The 21,646-nt window shown below is 41.6% G+C and overlaps 1 protein-coding gene across 1 annotated transcript in view; it reads left to right on the top strand.

Annotated features, from left to right (window-relative positions):
* Positions 1-7,287: 7,287 nt before the first annotated feature.
* Positions 7,288-21,646, top strand: part of si:ch211-11n16.2 (zinc finger FYVE domain-containing protein 1) — a 30,103-nt gene continuing 15,744 nt past the window's right edge. The window contains exons 1-5 of the mRNA XM_061918922.1: positions 7,288-7,531; positions 10,518-10,799; positions 11,138-11,360; positions 20,746-20,963; positions 21,069-21,175. Coding sequence (XP_061774906.1) covers positions 7,415-7,531; positions 10,518-10,799; positions 11,138-11,360; positions 20,746-20,963; positions 21,069-21,175 — 947 coding nt within the window. The 5' untranslated portion in view covers positions 7,288-7,414. The remainder of the gene's footprint in view (positions 7,532-10,517; positions 10,800-11,137; positions 11,361-20,745; positions 20,964-21,068; positions 21,176-21,646) is intronic.

Genomic DNA, 21,646 nt, shown 5'->3' with positions numbered 1-21,646 from the left:
AACCTTTTTTAAACTATTTTTACGGGACACTTGCAAATCTTTACTGCGAATTTTGCTATCGTACACCTCAAAGTCATTTTACCTGGTACTTGGTACTAATGTGTGAGTTTTATCAAAATATTTAGTTTTTTTTAGAGAATAAACTTAAATATTTGCTGGGAAAAGAAGTAACACAAAGTATGTAAAAAAAAAAAAAAATCGGAAAATTGCAACGTTTATATTTCATGTTAAAGTCCAATTATAGAAGGTGGGCAGAGGCAATAATTGCTCATTTTCATGTTTAACAGGTAGTTTAAAATAATCATTTCAATAAATATGTGATAAGATCATTGTGCAAGAAACGTTCCTTGATAATAAAATAAGTATTTTACATTTCCTTTTATCACACATTTATACATTTATATTTGGTGGAATGGCCATTACAAGCCATGCAGCCAGGACTTTAATTATTCATTAATCAGGAGCAACGAGAGTGGAGCCATAATTGATTCTTTCAGACTATAATGATTAAGTTAGGCTGGGACCAACTCTAACTCTTAGCAGATACTTTCATTGAGAAGCACATTGTAAAAAGTGCCGCATTGCACACTTCTTATTGCAGACAGGTGTAAAGTATAAAATGGCAAAATTATTGGCTTTGTATGTTGTTTTCAGGCTGACGGTTAAAAAACAAATCATATACATTAAAGACAGTATTAAAAATAAAGAAAAAGTTGTGCTGTAAATTGATTAAGATGTAAACATTTTATGGTATTACCCTTTGAAATATAATATTGGTATTATTGTTTGTTTTATGAGGGGAAACAGTCCTGTTCTCTTATCAGAACAGTAGAAAACAACAACAAAAAAAGGGTGCTACAGACCCCCGGGCTGCATTTTGGACACCCCTGATTCAAGGATATAGTGCATTTTGGACCCCAGAAAAAAACCCTCAATACAATCAACTTTGAATCTAATTATCCACACTGTGTGTATTGTATATAAAGTGCATCCGGAAAGTGTTTACAACTCGTCACTTTTCCCAAATTATGTTTTTGTTACAGCCTTGTTCTAACATCGAATACATTCATTTTTGTCCACAAAATTCTACACACAATACCCCGTGTTGACAATGTGAAAACCTTTTATTTTTATTTTTTGCAAATGTATTAAACATAAAAGAATCACATGCACATACGTATGCACAATACTTTGTTGATGCACCTTTAGCAACAATTACTTCCATAAGTCTTTTTGAATACAAGCTGGGCACATCTGTCTTCAAGTGGTGTTGCCCATTCCTCTTTGCAGCACATCTCAAGCTCAATCAGGTTGGATGAGAAGCGTTGGTTTTAATCTATGATGTTTCTTTACATTAGTGCATTCACCTTTCCCTCTATCCTAACTGGTCTCCCACTTCCTGCCGCTGAAAAACATCCCCAGAGTATGATGCTGCCACCACTGAGCTTCACTGGTATTGGCCTCTTGATGAGCGGTGCCTGGTTTCCTCCAAAAATGACGCCTGACATTCATGACAAAGAGTTCAATTTTTGTCTCATCAGACCAGAGGATTTTATTTCTCATGATCTGCGAGTCTTTAAAGTGCATTTTGGCAAACTTTTACAAAAAAATGGCTTCTATCCGTCCACTATACCATTCAGGCCCGATTGGTGGGTTGCTGTAGAGATGGTTGTCCTTGTGGAAGGTTCTCCTCTCTCAGCAGAGGAAATGCTGTAGTTCTGACAGACTAACCATCGGACTAGGGCTCTTCTCCCTCGATCGCTCAGTTTAGACGCTCACTTCAAGGAAGAGTGTGTGGAGGGGGGCGTGGTCCGCGCGTCTCCTGCGGGCAGAGCGTGTGCAGAAACCGGCTATGAACCAACTGACAGGTGAATGGATACCTCAGCTGGAACAAGTTATCTAATCACCTGTCTCTTTATTAACAGCGTTGGAGACCACGAGGAGGAGGAGGAGGGGGAGCCAAAAAGCTGAAGCAGCAGGCGTGCTGAGAAGGAGGGAAGAAACAACAAAAAAATAAAAACGACTTTTCAAAACCGGAATCTGGGCTTGGCTGTGATCTGTCGGTCCTAAAATAGTCCTACAATGCAGACTTGTTACAGAGTCATATAGGCTTCAGACTTCTTCTATTTAAAGGGGAACTGCATTTTTTTATGGAAGTCAGCCTATCGTTTACAATCATTACGAGAGACAAGAACACACATGTCTTGTCTAAAGATGATAAAACACGCTTGCAAAATGTGGCTAATGGGAGTCACTGTTGTAGCCTTCAAAGCCCTATAAAACAACTTCAAACCGCTCCATTTACGTTTTATATACACACTGCAAGTATATATGTGATGTAGTAACAGACATGTTCATACCAATATGTAAAATGTTCAATATTTAGCTTATTTTGGTAATTTTATGCATTACCGGAACTTCCTACTTCCGGCAACAAATGTGTCTTCCTACTTCCAGAAACAAACGCGAGTCTGTTTGTCATGGCAGACTTGGTAAAAAACAACAAAGACAACTCTTTTTGGACAAATAAGGATTCACAACCTAATATTTTTTAAGCTGAATATACGGAGGAGGATCTATTGGTTAGAGAAGCGAGCATGAACAGAGAGTGAAACGTTGCAACAGACGTAAGCCGAGGGAGTGAGGTCGGCTTCACTTGCTGGTATATTTGTGAAACTTGGAGCCAAGCTATGCCGACATATATGGTGTGCTTACCCAAAGTCAACTTGAAAAAACTTCCCCGGCCAGCTGGCCCAAAGAGTGAGTCACTTTAACGTTGATCATGATACACACAGCACACCCTGCATGTTGTTAAAACTACAGTACATATGACAGTGTACAAAAAAACATGAAATGGTTGGCTAATAATGGACAGATACCGTAACATGATTGATCATGTTTTTCAGTCAGTAGTAGATTGGTGTCCCGTAATATTGTGAGATTCAGCTGCTGATGCAAAAGCCATCTTCTCTCTTGCCATAGCTAGCTTATGGCTAATGCCGTAGTATGTTGTCCCAAGACGACGTGTTATAAAAAGAGTTCTTCAGTGTTTGCTCTTACAATAACAATGTCGCTACAGCTCGGTTATTGTACAGGTTACGGAACATAAATGAAGTATAGTTGGCGTTTTTTGGGTGCATTTTCAAAATGGTTTAGAAGCAAAATGGATTTCTCACTTTAGCTGCATTGCCAGTCACCAAGAACATGACATTTTTTACAAATTAGAATGCAAAATAAAAAAAATTTTTCGCATACTTGCCAACCTTGAGACCTCCGATTTCGGGAGGTGGGGGGTGGGGTGGGCGTGGAAGGGGGTGGGGCGGAGGCGTGGTTGGGGCGGGGGCGTGGTTAAAAGCGGTGGCGTATTATTCTTCAACTCGAGTATTTCATATATATTTCATATATATGTATGAAATACTTGACTTTCAGTGAATTCTAGCTATATATATTTATTTTATTATATATATAAATAAAATAAATACTTGAATTTCCGACGGCACCTATCAAATACACAGTAACAAAAACACAGTTGTTCTACTAACTGTACTGTGCTTGCTGGTTACTAAAAAAACAACAACAACACTTACCTTTCACTATTTGAGTAACCTTTGTTCTGCCATTTGCATATTGGCGAGCGATCTCCGAATCCGGGAACATCCTTCGCGGATTTGTTGTAGACATCCGCAAATGAGAACGGCATGTTGCTTCCAGCCATCAGCATAGCCATCTTTGTCTCAGCATAAGATACACCTTCGGGTCTCAATTTTGCGAGGTCGGCCATAATACTGGGTTGTGAACGATGCTGCGCTGCGGACGCTTTGTGCTTCGCTGACTGACTGTTCATGGCTGATTATATCCGTTCGGCCGCCGTGTTCAATGGAGAAGTCTGTTAAAATTTACAGGCAACATACCCCTTCCCCTTCGAACTCTCCTGGATAAACTGAAATTCTTGTTTCCAATCGTTCTGGATCTTGCAAGCGTATTTCTTCATTTTGCTCGTCGACGGTGTAATATATTGTTTTGGAGTCAATAACCAGGCGACGTGATGAAGTTACGTCTCTTTAATGTGGGCTTCAGAACAGACTCCCTAATGCATGTTCCTTGACTGCACTTAAATGTAGAATATATTTACATTCTATTGTATGTACAGTAGATGGCAGTATTGTCCTGTTTAAGAGGGTCACAACATTGAGTGAGGTCTGCATAGAGCTGGAGGGGGCGTGGCCTCCAGCTCCGTCTGAATTTCGGGAGATTTTCGGGCGAAAATTTGTCACAGGAGGTTTTCAGGAGAGGCACTGAATTTCGGGAGTCTCCCGGAAAATCTGGGAGGGTTGGCAAGTATGATTTTTTGTCTTTCATTACGATTTTGAACGATAAGTTGATTGGCATCACTAAATTGGCCCTAGTGTGTGAGTGTGAATGTTGTCTGTCTATCTGTGTTGGCCCTGTGATGAGGTGGCCACTTGTACAGGGTGTACCCCGCCTTCCTCCTGAATGCAGCTGATTTAGGCTCCAGCAATCCCTGTGACCCCGAAAAGGACAAGCGGTAGAAAATGGATGGAAGTTTATTGGCAACTCTAAATTGTCCCTAGTGTGTGAATGTGAATATGAATGTTGTCTGTCTATCTGTGTTGGCCCTGTGATGAGGTGGTGACCCCAAAAGGGACAAGCGGTAGAAAATGGATGGATGGATGCAAAATTCCCCCAAAAATGCGGTACCCCTTTAAGGATTATGGAGGCCACTGTGCTCATTGGGACTTTAAAGGCAGCAGATATTTTTATGTGCCCTTCCCCAGATTCGCGCCTCCAGACAATCCTATCTCGGAGGTCTACACACAATTCATTTGACTTCATTCTTGGTTTGTGCTCTGCCACTTATATTGTGTGCCTTTCTAAATCAAGTCCAAACAACTGAATTTACCACAGGCGGACTCCAATTAAGCTGTATGAACATCTCAAGGATGTTCAGTTGAAACAAGATGCCCCTTAGCTCCCTTTTGTACATGTTGCTTTTTATTTTTCTATTTTTTAATGAATTTGCAAAAAATTCGACAAAACAAAACAAACAAAAAACGTTTTCACATTGACATCATTGGGTTTTGTGTGTTGAATTTTTGGGTTAAAAAATGTTGGAATTCATTCCATTTTGATGAAAATGAAGGGCTGTCAATACTTTCTGGAAGTACGATTGTGGGTTCCTTCCAGCAGAGTAAATGGAGGGATAACTCTCTTTATAGCATATTAGGAGTGGTGGCGCCGCCTTAAGCCATTTAGTGACATGTGATATTTATAGATCTGTGCTAACAAATATTTAATGAACATGAACTAGCAAATCCAGCATACTGTAGAAGCACTACTTAGGTATAAATAGTCACACACTCTGACATGTCTGTTGTTGTATTTCTGCAAATATGAACAGTGCCCTATCCCCATTATATATTTGTTTTTGTTAGAGGTGACCTGGGGAAATTAAGGCCCGGGGGCCAAATGCGGCCCGTTAAGGTTTTAATCTGGCCCGCCGGACATTCCCAAATATTTTTTTTAGATCTTTTATATGGAAAGTCTAGCTGCCATTATGATGTGCACTGATGTTTTCAAATTACCATAAGTCTTGAACTATACAATATACTTCAATGGTTGGAATCTGTGCTTTTGCATGATATTTTAATGACTACAGTTGTCCTGATGCCAATATTATTTTGATACTTTTCAGTACTTTGATATGTTTCTAAATAAAGGGGACCAGAAAAAATTACATTGGCTTTATTTTAACAAAAAATCATAGGGTGTGGCGGACAGGTACTTTTCAGAGGCGGTATGGAACAGTATATGATTCATTAGTATCGCGGTACGATACCCGTATACCGTACAACCGTACTAGTTACTATGGTAATCTACGTCTCAGCAGGTCAGACGAGGCACCAAGCATGGGTGGGGAGCGTTTCCACAGTGTGTTTCCAGAGCGGCCAGCCTGAAATGTGGGTGCCAGGGACAGACGGGGAAGGAGATTTTTACAAGAAAGTTCTAAAGCTTAGTGAGCTATCACATATATCAGATTCTAGATGTTTTTTGTTTTCTTACCCTTCACGTTCATATTTTGCTGTGTTTGTTGCATTTGGCTTGATTGCAAAATATGTCGATAGAGAGGGACGTGACGTTCATATGTTCTCAATATTCAGGGTTTTATTGTTCATAGAAAAAAAAATAATTCCATTCCGTTTTTAAGGCGGTCTGTCATTACATATTTAGCATTCAATTGGACTTTATTGTGAGATTTTGTATTAGTTTTTAAAAATATATATATACACTGATCCCCGGACACATTTTTTTTCTCGAAATTTGGACCCCGAGTCAAAATAATTGCCCAGACCTGTGTTAGAGCAGTGGTTCTCAAATGTGGGTATGCGTACCCCTGGGGGTACTTGAAGGTAGGCCAAGGGGTACGTGAGATTTTTTTGAATTTTCTAAAAATAGCAACAATTCAAAAATCCTTTATAAATATATTTATTGAATAATACTTCAACAAAATATGAATGTAAGTTCATAAACTGTAAAAAGAAATGCAACAATTCAATATTCAGTGTTGACAGCAAGATTTTTGTGGACATGTTCCATAAATATTGATGTTAAAGATTTCTTTTTTTGTGAAGAAATGTTTAGAATTAAGTTCATGAATCCAGGTGGATCTCTATTACAATCCCCAAAGAGGGCACTTTAAGTTAATGATTACTTCTATGTGTAGAAATCTTTATTTATAATTGAATCACTTGTTTATTTTTCAACAACTTTTTTGTTATTTTTACATCTTTTTTTCCAAATAGTTCAAGAAAGACCACTACAAATGAGCAATATTTTGCACTGTTATACAATTTAATAAATCAAAAACTGATGACATAGTGCTGTATTTTTACTTCTTTATATATTTTTTTCAACCAAAAATGTTTTTCTCTGATTAGGGGGTACTTTAATTTAAAAAATGTTCACAGGGGGTACATCACTGAAAAAAGGTTGAAAACCACTGTGTTAGAGGAATGAGCCACTTCAGCATGAATTGATTAACGTGGACCCCGACTTAAACAAGTTGAAAAACGTATTCAGGTGTTACCATTTAGTGGTCAATTGTACGGAATATGTACTGAACTGAGCAATCTATTAATAAAAGTATCAATCAATCAATCAAAAAGCAACAGTTGATTCGTCCTCAGCATGGTTGTCATTCAGTCATTTGGCCACTAGATGTCGCCCAAAAGCTGCCGGATGAGCCGACGTTCCGCGTCATTGGCTGCGTCCGCTTTGGCTCCTCCCCTTCCAGCCGTCCACGCGCTGTTGTTGTGATTGACATCAGTAGTCGGGCTTCAACTTTCGCTATACGCTCTGTGGTCAAACAACGTGCTTTTTATACCATCGAATAACGATGTCTGAAATGCTGATGACATCCACGGAGGAAATACCACTGTGCCCAGTGACAGCGGACGAGCATCCGGGCGGTGTGCGGAGTTTCTTGTTGGTGGATGACCAGGAAAACCTCCAGGTGAAATTAGCTGACAATGCTAGCAAATAGCCGCGAGGCGAGTACGCGACAAACAAACCAGTGAGATGTTTGTTGCCATTTTGTGCCTATATTGTTGACAGAAGTATCACCTAGTATGTAAAATACACATTAAAACTATATTCATACATAACCCTAACATAGCAGTTGTGTCAGTAACTCTGCCAAGCTTAAACTGTGATGTGCCTGTGATGACTACACGGTAAGTACTATCTCCAAGTTATCAAAGATACAAACTAATGGCTCATCCATTTGTCCACACTTCTAACAGTCTTTGGACGACAACATGCTTTATTAGAAGCTGTTATACATATGTCCGAGTTGGGCAACAACAGGGAAACACATCTTAACTAAAGATTGGGGTGGTATAGCTCGGTTGGGAGAGTGGCCAGCAACTTCAGGGTTCCAGGTTCGATCCCCGCTTCTGCTATGCTAGTCACTGCCGTTGTCCTTGGGCAAAACACTTTACCCACCTGCTCCCAGTACCACCCACACTGGTTTGAAAATTAAACTTAGATATTGGGTTTCACTTTGAGTCACTGGAGAAAAGTGCTATATAAATATAATTCACTTCAGATGATTTTAATCATAGGCAGCACTTATGGTGTACTAGCAGTGAAATGTTTTAATGTTTAAACATCAGTTTTTTAGTATTACAATATATTGACAGTGTAATGCGTTGGCTTTGGTAACCAATGGAGGTTAAAAAACACTTTATGTTTTTTCATCCATCCATTTCCTACCGCTTATTCCCTTTTGGGGTCGCGGGGGGCGCTGGCGCCTATCTCAGCTACAATCGGGCGGAAGGCGGAGTACACCCTGGACAAATCGCCACCTCATCGCAGGGCCAACACAGATAGACAGACAACATTCACACACTAGGGCCAATTTAGTGTTGCCAATCAACCTATCCCCAGGTGCATGTCTTTGGAAGTGGGAGGAAGCCGGAGTACCCGGAGGGAACCCACGCATTCACGGGGAGAACATGGAAACTCCACACAGAAAGATCCCGAGCCTGGATTTGAACCCAGGACTGCAGGAACTTCGTATTGTGAGGCAGACGCACTAACCCCTCTGCCAGCGTGAAGCCCAAACCTTACCAAATGTTTTTTTCCATTAAAACTATGAAAGATACATTTCTTCAGGCATTATTAGACATTTTGCACGTGTATTTAAAGGCCTACTGAAATGAGATTTTCTTATTTAAACGGGGATAGCAGGTCCATTTTATGTGTCATACTTGATCATTTCGCGATATTGCCATATTTTTGCTGAAAGGATTTAGTAGAGAACATCGACGATAAAGTTCGCAACTTTTGGTCGCTAATAAAAAAGCCTTGTCTGTACCGGAAGTAGCAGACGATGTGCGCGTGACGTCACAGTTTGTAGGGCTCCTCACATCCTCACATTGTTTATAATCATATCCACCAGCAGCAAGAACAATTCGGACCGAGAAAGCGACGATTTCCCCATTAGTTTGAGCGAGGATGAAAGATTTGTGGATGAGGAAAGTTAGAGTGAAGCACACAAAAAAAATGCGACGACAGTGTGAGCGATTAGGATGTTATTAGACACACTTACTAGGATAATTTTGGAAAATCCCTTATCTGCTTATTGTGTTAATAGTGTTTTAGTGAGATTATAAAGTCATACCTGAAAGTCGGAGGGCTGCGGTGAACACCAGTGTCTCTGAGAGAAGCCAATGGAGGAGCCAAGATCACAGCTGCCTTTTTGACAGCTGCAGGAGGAGGTCACATAATCCACTCAAGTCCCCGATAAGAGCCGATTTAATATCACAATTTTCCCATCCAAAAACTTGCTGGTTGACGTAGAGAAACATGTTCGCTTGCCTGCTCTGTGTTAAAGCTTCACAACAAACAAAGAAACACCGGCTGTGTTACGGTTGCTAGAGGCAGCTGCAATCCACCGCTTTCCACCAACAGCATTCTTCTTTATAGTCTCCATTATTAATTGAACAAATTGCAAAAGATTCAGCAACACTGATGTCCAAATTACTGTGTAATTATGCAATGAAAAGAGAACACTTTTAGCCATTTGTGGTGCTGGGCTAAAATGTCCGCTCATAGCGTCATCATACGCGTCATCATTCCACAACGTTTTCAACAAGAAACTCCGCGGGAAATTTAAAATTGTAATTTAGTAAACTAAACCGGCCGTATTGGCATGTGTTGCAATGTTAATATTTCATCATTGATATATAAACTATCAGACTGCGTGGTCGGTAGTAGTGGGTTTCAGTAAGCCTTTAGGGTGGTATAGCTCGGTTGGTAGAGTGGCCATGCCAGCAACTTCAGGGTTCCAGGTTCGAGCCACGCTTCTGCCGTCCTAGTCACTGCCGTTGTGTCCTTGGGCAAGACACTTTACCCACCTGCTCCCAGTGCCACCCACACTGGTTTAAAAATGAAACTTAGATATTGGGTTTCACTATGTAAAGCATGTTTGGTCACTAGAGAAAAGCGCTATAAAAATATTAGGGCTGTGAATCTTTGGGTGTCCCACGATTCGATTCAATATCAATTCTAGGGGTCGCGATTTGATAATATATCGATTTTTTTCGATTCAACGCGATTCTCTATATAAAAACGATATTTTTTCGATTCAAAACGATTCTGTATTCATTCAATACATAGGATATATATATATATATTTTTTTTTTTTTTTTTTTTTTTTTTTATGACAATAAACTAAGAAATAGTAACTTTTTTTGCACATCATTTTATATTTTTTCTGAGACAGTTGGTCCAAAAATTTTGATAAGATTGGATTGGTTTTAGTGTGTTTAATTAACAAAAGGTGAACTGTATCAAAGTGGCTGTCTTTGTGAAAAAAGTTTGGACTACCTTTTGTGACTTAGATATTGATATATCAATTTATGTCGAATTGATTGGGACACCCTGTTAAGACTTTCCATTTTAACATAGATATTTGCTCGCTGTGTTATCTCCAGGTCCACGATGAGTCTGATTTTGTTGAGAGGCTCAACTGTGGGGATGTCGGAGATGTCAAAGTTATCTCCATCTTTGGAAACACAGGGGATGGCAAGTCACACACCCTTAACCACATCCTGTTCGGTGGTCAAAGTGTGTTTTATACTTCCAAGTCCCCCAGCTCGTATACAGTGGGTGTGTGGGCCGCCTATGACCCTTCCCTTAGCCTGATTGCCCTGGATACCGAGGGCTTGTTGGGGGCCGCTGCCAGTCAAAATCAGAGCATGCGGCTGCTGCTGAAGGTAATTGTAATTGATTGCTGGTCGTGACATATTAATCGTCAAAGCTTACTGTCTTGTTTGCAGGTAGCGGTATTGATATCTACAGTCAAGCTACAACTTTATGATAGCCTGCACAATCTATTGAGATACTTTACAAACTGTCTAGATGCACAAGTGTAAAAATAATAAAAACATTTAATGGACTACGCCCGAATGAATCATATTGTTACTACCTCTGTCACAGTATCAATTACATTTTAATACAGGTTTTATATTGGATCTAATTTGATTAATCTTGCTTGCATTGTGTTTGATTAGTACAGTAATTTCTCACATCTGCATCCTCTCTTCTCCTCCAGATACTGGCAGTGTCCGATATAGTAATCTATCGGACGCGAGCAGAGCGCCTGCACAATGACATGTTCCAGTTCTTGAGCAGTGCTTCGGGGGCCTATCTAAAGCACTTCACTCCTGAACTGAAGGCCGTATCCAGACGCTGCGGGCTGGACGTGCCCCTCTCCCATCTCGGCCCTGCCATTATTGTCTTTCAGGAGACAACGCACACACAGCTCCTGGGTGACGGTAAGGGAGTAAAAAAAAAAGGATTTGTTTTTATGTGCACGCTTACAAACCACAAGAATATCAAAATCAGATTTAAGTATGTTTAACACACACAGAATTTAACTTGGTAGACTTGGAATTTATACCTTGGCACCTAAATTTATGAGCACATTGCATTCCATGACTGAGCTCATAACTCAAAGCAGCCTCCTCACCCATTAAAATTAATTGAAATACATTTAATGGGTGCTTGGCCCTGTTTAAACGCCACAATTTTAACATGTTTTTTAAAAAGAAAAACTGTAACGAAGGGTAGTTGTACTTGTAACTCCCGAGATGCAGAGACAGGAGACGTGCAGGTGAGAAGAGTCTTTAAGACTTAAACAACGGGCTGTGTCACAGGGAAACACTGATGAAGCAGAGACTGATCTCAATAATAGCCAAAACATTTATGCATTAGCATGGCATGAAAAAAGTTAAGTAAAGACTAAGCAACATAAAACAATAATCCATCCCTGTCTACATGGCAGGCTAGCATATATCTCATCATCATAATCTCCTGCTTGATAGGCAGCCTGGTGTGCCCAGCTGGCCAATCAGGGACAGGTGAGGGGGGCAGCGCCAGAGGAATGGTGGAGGCAGACAGGAAGTGGAACTAAAACAAGAGCGCTAAAAGGGAAATATGTTCAAAAAATAAGGAAATAAAAAAGGTCAGACCTGATGGTGGTGACAAAAAACAAGAAATATATTTTAAAAATCATTACAATAGCATGTACTACAAACAACTACAGTAGTTTTATGAATTAATGTCATAATATTGTTTAACATTTACCTTGGGGACCAGACTAATGATAATCTCATTATATATATATCAATCAATCAAAGTTTACTTGTGTCAGCCCTAAATCACAAGTGTCTCAAAGGGCTGCACAAGCCACATTGACATCCAGATCCCATAACCCTAACCATATATATATATATATATACACATATTAGAGATATTCGATAATGGCTTTTTTGCATATATCCGATATTGTCCAACTCTTAATTGCCGATTCAGATATCAACCGATACCGATATATACAGTCGTGGAATTAACACATTATTGTGCCTAATTTTGTTGTGATGCCCTGCTGGATGCATTAAATAATGTAACAAGGTTTTCCAAAATAAATCAACTCAAGTTTTGGAAAAAAATGCCAACAAGGCACTGACATATTTATTATTGAAGATTATTGAAGTCACAAAGTGCATTATTTTTTTTAACATGCGTCAAAACAGCAGCTTGGAATTTGGGAAATGCTCTCCCTGAGAGAGAATGAGGAGGTGGAGGTATATAATATATATATATATATTTATAAAAATGTATATATACAAGTGTATATATACACTTATATTGTATATGTGTCTATATGTATGTATGTGTGTATGTATATGTGTGTGTGCATGCGTGCATCCATCCATTTTCTACTGCTTGTCCCTTTCGGGGTTGTGGGGCGTGCTGGAGTCTATCTCAGCTGCATTTGGGCGGTAGTGTGTGTGTGTATATATATATATATCCATCCATCCATCCATCCATCCATCCATCATCTTCCGCTTATCCGAGGTCGGGTCGCGGGGGCAACAGCCTAAGCAGGGAAACCCAGACTTCCCTCTCCCCAGCCACTTCGTCTAGCTCTTCCCGGGGGATCCCGAGGCGTTCCCAGGCCAGCCGGGAGACATAGTCTTCCCAACGTGTCCTGGGTCTTCCCCGTGGCCTCCTACCGGTTGGACGTGCCCTAAACACCTCCCTAGGGAGGCGTTCGGGTGGCATCCTGACCAGATGCCCGAACCACCTCATCTGGCTCCTCTCGATGTGAAGGAGCAGCGGCTTTACTTTGAGTTCCTCCCGGATGGCAGAGCTTCTCACCCTATCTCTAAGGGAGAGCCCCGCCACACGGCGGAGGAAACTCATTTCGGCCGCTTGTACCCGTGATCTTATCCTTTCGGTCATGACCCAAAGCTCATGACCATAGGTGAGGATGGGAACGTAGATCGACCGGTAAATTGAGAGCTTTGCCTTCCGGCTCAGCTCCTTCTTCACCACAACGGACCGGTACAACGTCCGCATTACTGAAGACGCCGCACCGATCCGCCTGTCGATCTCACGATCCACTCTTCCCTCACTCGTGAACAAGACTCCTAGGTACTTGAACTCCTCCACTTGGGGCAGGGTCTCCTTCCCAACCCGGAGATGGCACTCCACCCTTTTCCGGGCGAGAACCATGGACTCGGACTTGGAGGTGCTGATTCTCATTCCGGTCGCTTCACACTCGGCTGCGAACCGATCCAGCGAGAGCTGAAGATCCCGGTCAGATGAAGCCATCAGGACCACATCATCTGCAAAAAGCAGAGACCTAATCCTGCGGTTACCAAACCGGAACCCCTCAACGCCTTGACTGCGCCTAGAAATTCTGTCCATAAAAGTTATGAACAGAATCGGTGACAAAGGACAGCCTTGGCGGAGTCCAACCCTCACTGGAAATGTGTTCGACTTACTGCCGGCAATGCGGACCAAGCTCTGGCACTGATCGTACAGGGAACGGACCGCCACAATAAGACAGTCCGATACCCCATACTCTCTGAGCACTCCCCACAGGACTTCCCGAGGGACACGGTCGAATGCCTTCTCCAAGTCCACAAAGCACATGTAGACTGGTTGGGCAAACTCCCATGCACCCTCAAGAACCCTGCCGAGAGTATAGAGCTGGTCCACAGTTCCACGACCAGGACGAAAACCACACTGTTCCTCCTGAATCCGAGGTTCGACTATCCGACGTAGCCTCCTCTCCAGTACACCTGAATAAACCTTACCGGGAAGGCTGAGGAGTGTGATCCCACGATAGTTGGAACACACCCTCCGGTCCCCCTTCTTAAAGAGAGGAACCACCACCCCGGTCTGCCAATCCAGAGGTACCGCCCCCGATGTCCACGCGATGCTGCAAAGTCTTGTCAACCAAGACAGCCCCACAGCATCCAGAGCCTTAAGGAACTCCGGGCGGATCTCGTCCACCCCTGGGGCCTTGCCACCGAGGAGCTTTTTAACTACGTCAGCGACCTCAGCCCCAGAAATAGGAGAGTCCACCACAGATTCCCCAGGCACTGCTTCCTCATAGGAAGACGTGTTGGTGGGATTGAGGAGGTCTTCGAAGTATTCCTTCCACCTATCCACAACATCCGCAGTCGAGGTCAGCAGAACACCATCCGCACCATACACGGTGTTGATAGTGCACTGCTTCCCCTTCCTGAGGCGGCGGACGGTGGTCCAGAATCGCTTCGAAGCCGTCCGGAAGTCGTTTTCCATGGCTTCCCCGAACTCTTCCCATGTCCGAGTTTTTGCCTCCGCGACCGCTGAAGCTGCACACCGCTTGGCCTGTCGGTACCTGTCCACTGCCTCCGGAGTCCTATGAGCCAAAAGGACCCGATAGGACTCCTTCTTCAGCCTGACGGCATCCCTCACCGCTGGTGTCCACCAAGGGGTTTTAGGATTGCCGCCCCGACAGGCACCAACTACCTTGCGGCCACAGCTCCGATCTGCCGCCTCGACAATAGAGGTGCGGAACATGGTCCACTCGGACTCAATGTCCAGCACCTCCCTCGTGACATGTTCAAAGTTCTTCCGGAGGTGGGAATTGAAACTTTGTCTGACAGGAGACTCTGCCAGACGTTCCCAGCAGACCCTCACAATGCGTTTGGGCCTCCCAGGTCTGTCCGGCATCCTCCCCACCATCGCAGCCAACTCACCACCAGGTGGTGATCGGTAGAAAGCTCTGCCCCTCTCTTCACCCGAGTGTCCATAACATGAGGCCGCAAATCCGATGACACAACTACAAAGTCGATCATGGAACTGCGGCCTAGGGTGTCCTGGTGCCAAGTGCACATATGGACACCCTTATGTTTGAACATGGTGTTCGTTATGGACAAACTGTGACGAGCACAAAAGTCCAATAACAAAACACCACTCGGGTTCAGATCCGGGCGGCCATTCTTCCCAATCACGCCTCTCCAGGTTTCACTGTCGTTGCCAACGTGAGCGTTGAAGTCTCCCAGTAGGACAAGGGAATCACCCGGGGGAGCACTTTCCAGTACTCCCTCGAGCGTTCCCAAAAAGGGTGGGTACTCTGAACTGCTGTTTGGTGCATAAGCACAAACAACAGTCAGGACCCGTCCCCCCACCCGAAGGCGGAGGGAGGCTACCCTTTCGTCCACCGGGTTGAACTCCAACGTACAGGCTTTGAGCCGGGGGGAAACAAGAATTGCCACCCCAGCCCGTCGCCTCTCACTGCCGGCAACGCCAGAGTGGAAGAGGGTCCAATCCCTCTCGAGAGAAGGGGTTCCAGAGCACTTGCTGTGCGTCGAAGTGAGTCCGACTATATCCAGCCGGAATTTCTCGACTTCGCGCACTAGCTCAGGCTCTTTGCCCCCCAGTGACGTGACGTTCCACGTCCCAAGAGCTAGCTTCTGTAGCCGAGGATCGGACCGCCAAGTGCCCTGCCTTCGGCTGTCGCCCAGCTCACAATGCACCCGACCTCTATGGCCCCTGCTATGGGTGGTGAGCCCATTGGAGGGGTGACCCACGTTGCCTCTTCGGGCTGTGCCCGGCCGGGCCCCATGGGAACAGGCCCGGCCACCAGGCGCTCGCCATCGTGCCCCACCTCCGGGCCTGGCTCCAGAGGGGGGCCCCGGTGACCCGCGTCCGGGCGAGGGAAATCTGGGTCCATGATGTTTCTTCTTCATAAAGGTCTTCGAGCTGCTCTTTGTCTGATCCCTCACCTAGAACCTGTTTGCCTTGGGAGACCCTACCAGGGGGCTTTATGCCCCCGGACAACATAGCTCCTAGGATCATTGGGACACGCAAACTCCTCTACCACGATAAGGTTGCAGCTCAGAGAGGAGAGATATATATATATATATATATATATATATATATATATATATATATATATATATATATATATATATATATATATATATATATATATATATATATATATATATATATATATATATATATATATATATATATATATATATATATATATATATATATATATATATATATATATATATATGTCTGTCTGTCTGTCTGTCTGTCTGTCTGTCTGTCTGTCTGTCTGTCTGTCTGTCTGTCTGTCTGTCTGTCTGTCTGTCTGTCTGTCTGTCTGTCTGTCTGTCTGTCTGTCTGTCTGTCTGTCTGTCTGTCTGTCTGTCTGTCTGTCTGTCTGTCTGTCTGTCTGTCTGTCTGTCTGTCTGTCTGTCTGTCTGTCTGTCTGTCTGTCTGTCTGTCTGTATATATATATATATATATATATATATATATATATATATATATATATATATATATATATATATATATATATATATATATATATATATATATATATATATATATATATATATATATATATATATATATATGTATGTATATATATATATATGTATATGTGTGTGTGTGTATACATATATCAATCAATCAATCAATCAATGTTTACTTATATAGCCCTAAATCACTAGTGTCTCAAAGGGCTGCACAAACCACAACACAAACCACTACCACATCCTCGGTAGGCCCACATAAGGGCAAGGAAAACTCACACCCAGTGGGACGTCGGTGACAATGATGACCCAGTGGAAAGTCGGTGACAATGATGGCTATATACACACAGTATATGAAAAACTAGATACGTGAGAACTGCTTTTTAAATGAAAAAAAAAAAGAAATGTCCAATGTACCTACTTGGCAGGCAGGCATCCTTGATTTCATTTTTGTGCCTCCTCAAACCACAGAATGTTCCGACAATTTGGCCACAGTCGCTCAAAGACGTGTGTTGTCTATCTACTCGTATATAACATGGCTGAAAACGTTGTGGGCCGGCTGCCGCCCTCTGGATATTATTGTTTTTCCTGATTTATTAATTTAAATGCTAATTTCCTCTTCTTGGCTGGTTACTCTCTGCTGCAACTCAGTTAATGTTAGCCTTCTGTTGATTTGTTTTTTTTACTACATCCCATTCAAGTTTGTTTAATACCGTGGCAGCTTGTTCTCTCCTCTTCTCTTCTCTACATAACAATAAAGTAACGTTAGCTCATGGTTCTTCTGTGGTTAGTTTGAGCCAAACCTAGAACTAACATCTAGAGAACATTACCATCACTGCCACATTTTAGAACCCTTCTGTATTACTTTAACATCTGTGGATAATTGATATTAAGATATTAGTCCGTGGATTCAGAATCATCCACGTTTTAATTGTGATGCATTAGAGAATTGATCCTTTTTCCTACTTCAAGTACCAAATATAATGCTCGGCCGTCCAGTTTGTAAGTCAGGACAAGACAGAACTAATTGAAACACAGCATATGCATCTTATTAATATTTTTATGGATATAATTTTGCCATGGCGACTTGTCCAGGGTGGACACCGCCTACCACCCAAATGCAGCTGAGATAGGCTCCAGCGACCCCCCGCCACCACAAAAGGGACAAGCGGTAGAACATGGATGGATGGATAGAATATTTTTGCCATTTGGGCATTTGTGGCTGCATGCCATGGACACTGTCTGTAGCTTGTGTGTCGCGCTATGGTGGGGATGACTGGCTAGGTAGGCTACTAATATCAGGGTTTGTTTCTGTAATTTGGTCATCGACTTTCTTTCTTTTTTTGTTCCGATGATTGGAATGCAAGATTGTGTCACAGTGTTAGCATGTGTTACCAAGTGCATTTTAATAGAACACATTTAACAAATACATGCCTGTATTTGTCCCAATTACATGTTAAACATTGTAAAACATTTTCCACGGAGAAAATCTTGGCCTTGATTTGCTTTCTTTTCTTGTACAGAGACAGCATGTGCAGCATTATCATGTTTTAGCAGCGGCGAACAAAACAAAAACATTTCCTCCGTATAAGTATACTCTGATTGTAAGTATAATGTACACACCATACATATGGACAATTGATTTGCCGTACATATGGACAATTGATTTGCCGGAGGCCGCAACAAAGTGGGTAAAATAACAAAAGGTAAAATATTACAAATAATACAAATCACAATAAATACAAAATCCATAAAACACTGTTAAAAATGGATAAAAAATATAAAAGTGTCCATATATTTGTCCAGCTCAGCTTGTGTTAAATGTCAGCGCAAATCAGTACGTTTTTAAAGAAGATTTAAAAGTATCAAGAGATGTCGCCGTTTCGAGATTCAGAAGGAGAGCGTTCCAAAGTTTAGAGCTTGCTACTGCAAGTTGGACCAGTTGTAAGCGGCGAAAAGAGGACTGATTGATGCCAATGTATAAAAAGTTACAGTAGTCCAAGCAGAATGTTATTAGTGCATGCACAACTGTTTCTAACTTTTTTTGGCCAGGTAAGGGCGACAGTAGGACTGTGGCACTGTTCAGGCCAGAAAAAAGATTGGGCTCGCCAAAAGTTATTATCTTAGTTATTTGTCATTTAAATTAAGAAAAATAGTACACATCCAGTCTTTTACTTCTTGTAGGCACTGAAGTAAAGATTCTGGCAAGTCGGTTTTGAAATCAAAAATTAAATAGATTTGGACATCACCTGCAAAAACAATTGAAGCAGATTTAATGTTTCTTAAAAATTGATCACAATGGCAACATGTAAAAGTAGAATAAAACTGGGCCCAAAATGTGTCCTTGAAGCACCTCAAAAGTTGGAGGGACCCTTTTAGAGGAAAAATGTTTTTCAGTGAAATACCTGTCTGTCGGATAAGCTTGGAACACACATTAGACAGTGCCTTTAAGACCTACACAAATTAAATGTGATCAACTGTGTCAAATGCTGCTGTCAGATCTAAAAGCACCAGCACAGCCGAGCTACCTGCATCGGCTATTAAAAGGAAGGCCATTACATTTTTTGAAAATATTTTTGTCTGTGCTGTGACGACGCGATATTGGGGTGCTCATGCATAGCTGTTGTTCTGCCATGAAACATGACATAGAAGTGTTTTTATTTTGTAACTCCACTTCTTGCTCCTGACTAACCATTTTTCTTGCCATTGCACGTCTTCTGTGCAGGCGTGAGTTTACTTCCCCCAAAAGTTCAGGTGTGTTAGCTATACAAGAAATTAAAAAGCACCTAAAAATGTTGATAAGGGACTTAAACAATAACAAATATTTGTCAGCATTTTCTCATTATCGATTATGTCAACAAATCTTTGCAGCCCTGCCAAGCACCGCCTTTAAAAACCACACACTCCCTGTTATGGATATTACAGTACATTAGGGTTATACTGTGTACTGGTACTAATAAAGTAACGCAATAATAAGGAATAAAAAAAAACAATCTTTGAAAAACACCAGTACTTTTTTTTTCATCTGCTTGCTGCCATGCGGCGATGACGTACAGAGCCAAGGAGCATGTTGAGTGTGTCAGCGTGCGCACACATACACATAGCTCACAAGCAGAAACTGTGGAGAGGAAAATTTGCAAATAAAGGCAATTTTACTAGTTAATAAAGAGGGTGCATTAAACGTAATACAGAGTATGTGTTCTTTAAAACTGACGCTTTAAACACAGAAATGCCGCGCTGCAAGAATTGCTTTAAAACATGACTGTCAAAAGGTGGCAAGACAGTATTACCACCTGCGCTTCAGAATTAGGTAAACATTTAAATAACAATCATCCAGATCTGCACAACAAGTTCAAAGATAATGTGGTTAACTATCTCCTTTGCTGTGGACATATAGCTACCTAGACACGCACAAAGCTGGTTGGCTTGATGCCAAATGTTGGCGGCATCAAAACAGCATACGTAGCGTAAACTAATGCAGGTTAAATTACTGAATTTTGTAACATTTTGATCATTTGTGTTTTATCTTTAACAATGTGTGTTTTGCCTGCTACATGTGTAATCTGAGGTTTAAGTTTTGGTATTGCTTTTATTATTTATCAATGATTTTATTTGTCTTAAAGCACAGAACCATTTAAGCTGTGCTTAAATGCATGGAGCATTTAATACAATGCCAATAAAACTTTCTATTCTATTCTAACCGAATCGTAGATCATGGCAGACTATTTGTCCATCCTTCCATCCATTTTCTACCGCTTATTCCCTTTGGGGTCGCTGGAGGGGAAGACTATTTGTAATATGTAAAATTTTAAATTGTTCTTTTGAGTGCAAGAAGAAAAGCCCAATGTTTTTAATGGTTTTTATTTTTTTATTTTAATCTTGTTTGTCGTTTTTGGAGTTTTGTATCGTAAGATTTTCTGTTAAAATTAAGATACAAATGTATTTTTTTTTGTGGTCCCCTTTATTATGAAAATGATCAAAGTATGGAATTACATTTTAGTACTGGTACCGGTCCCAAAATGTATGTTAATTGATGTTATGTGTGATGAAGGTTCAAAGGTGGCAGGCCATGCTGAAACGCTGCTCCAGAGGCGTTTTCATGAACTGGGCTTAGGGACAGACGCCTTCAGCTCAGTACAATACGTGGGTACCCAAACAATTACGCCTCCTACGGATTACAGCGGACTGCTGGACGCCGTCATTCAACAAGTGAAGAACACTCACATACGCTCGGCCCGACATCCTGGCATAGTGTTTCATGCTCTAGAAGTAAGCAGGTGATGTTGTTGTAAAATACACATTAAAATGACACAAGTGGAAGTACTTTGCCTTGTCTCTCTTTATGATGATTGTTTTTATTTTGTTTTTTTCTAGGCTCTTAGTGAACGTTTCTGTGATGACCTCTCAGATGACAAGATGAATCTATACACCTTCTTCCCTGACGAGTACTTCACCTGCTCTGCTGTTTGCCTGAGTTGCAAGTAAGTCAGATGGGACTTCTACCTGATTAACACCAGTTCAAGGCTGTTTATAAAACCATTTGTATTCATCAGTTGGTACACTTCTTTGAAGGCCAGTTTGGCTGTCAATCATAGGGATTTTCAAACAATTTAAGGACACCTACTGGACAGCCAATCAATTCCCCTGGAAGGACAGAGAAATTCACTTTGAGAAAACTACGTCAAAGTCATGGCCAGGCATTGAAACATTGGCCATAGTCAGTATGAACATTTAAAATAGGAACACAGAAAATACTTTTGTCTGAACATGTCAAACAAAGACAAATAAACACAACAAATATTTTTTAAGCCAACACCAATATCTTTCTGCTCTTCACAACGATACCGTTTTTTATATACATTTTTTAAAGAAGTGTACTGTAGTTTGTGCAAACCTTGAGGTATAAATGACTCAATTAGGGGTGGATTTGACCAACTGTACCTGAAGATTTG

Source organism: Nerophis ophidion, linkage group LG13 (assembly GCF_033978795.1).
Source record: "Nerophis ophidion isolate RoL-2023_Sa linkage group LG13, RoL_Noph_v1.0, whole genome shotgun sequence".
Lineage (NCBI taxonomy): Eukaryota > Metazoa > Chordata > Actinopteri > Syngnathiformes > Syngnathidae > Nerophis > Nerophis ophidion.
Note: the sequence above shows the minus strand (reverse complement) of the source record. Positions and strands in the feature narration are given on the sequence as shown.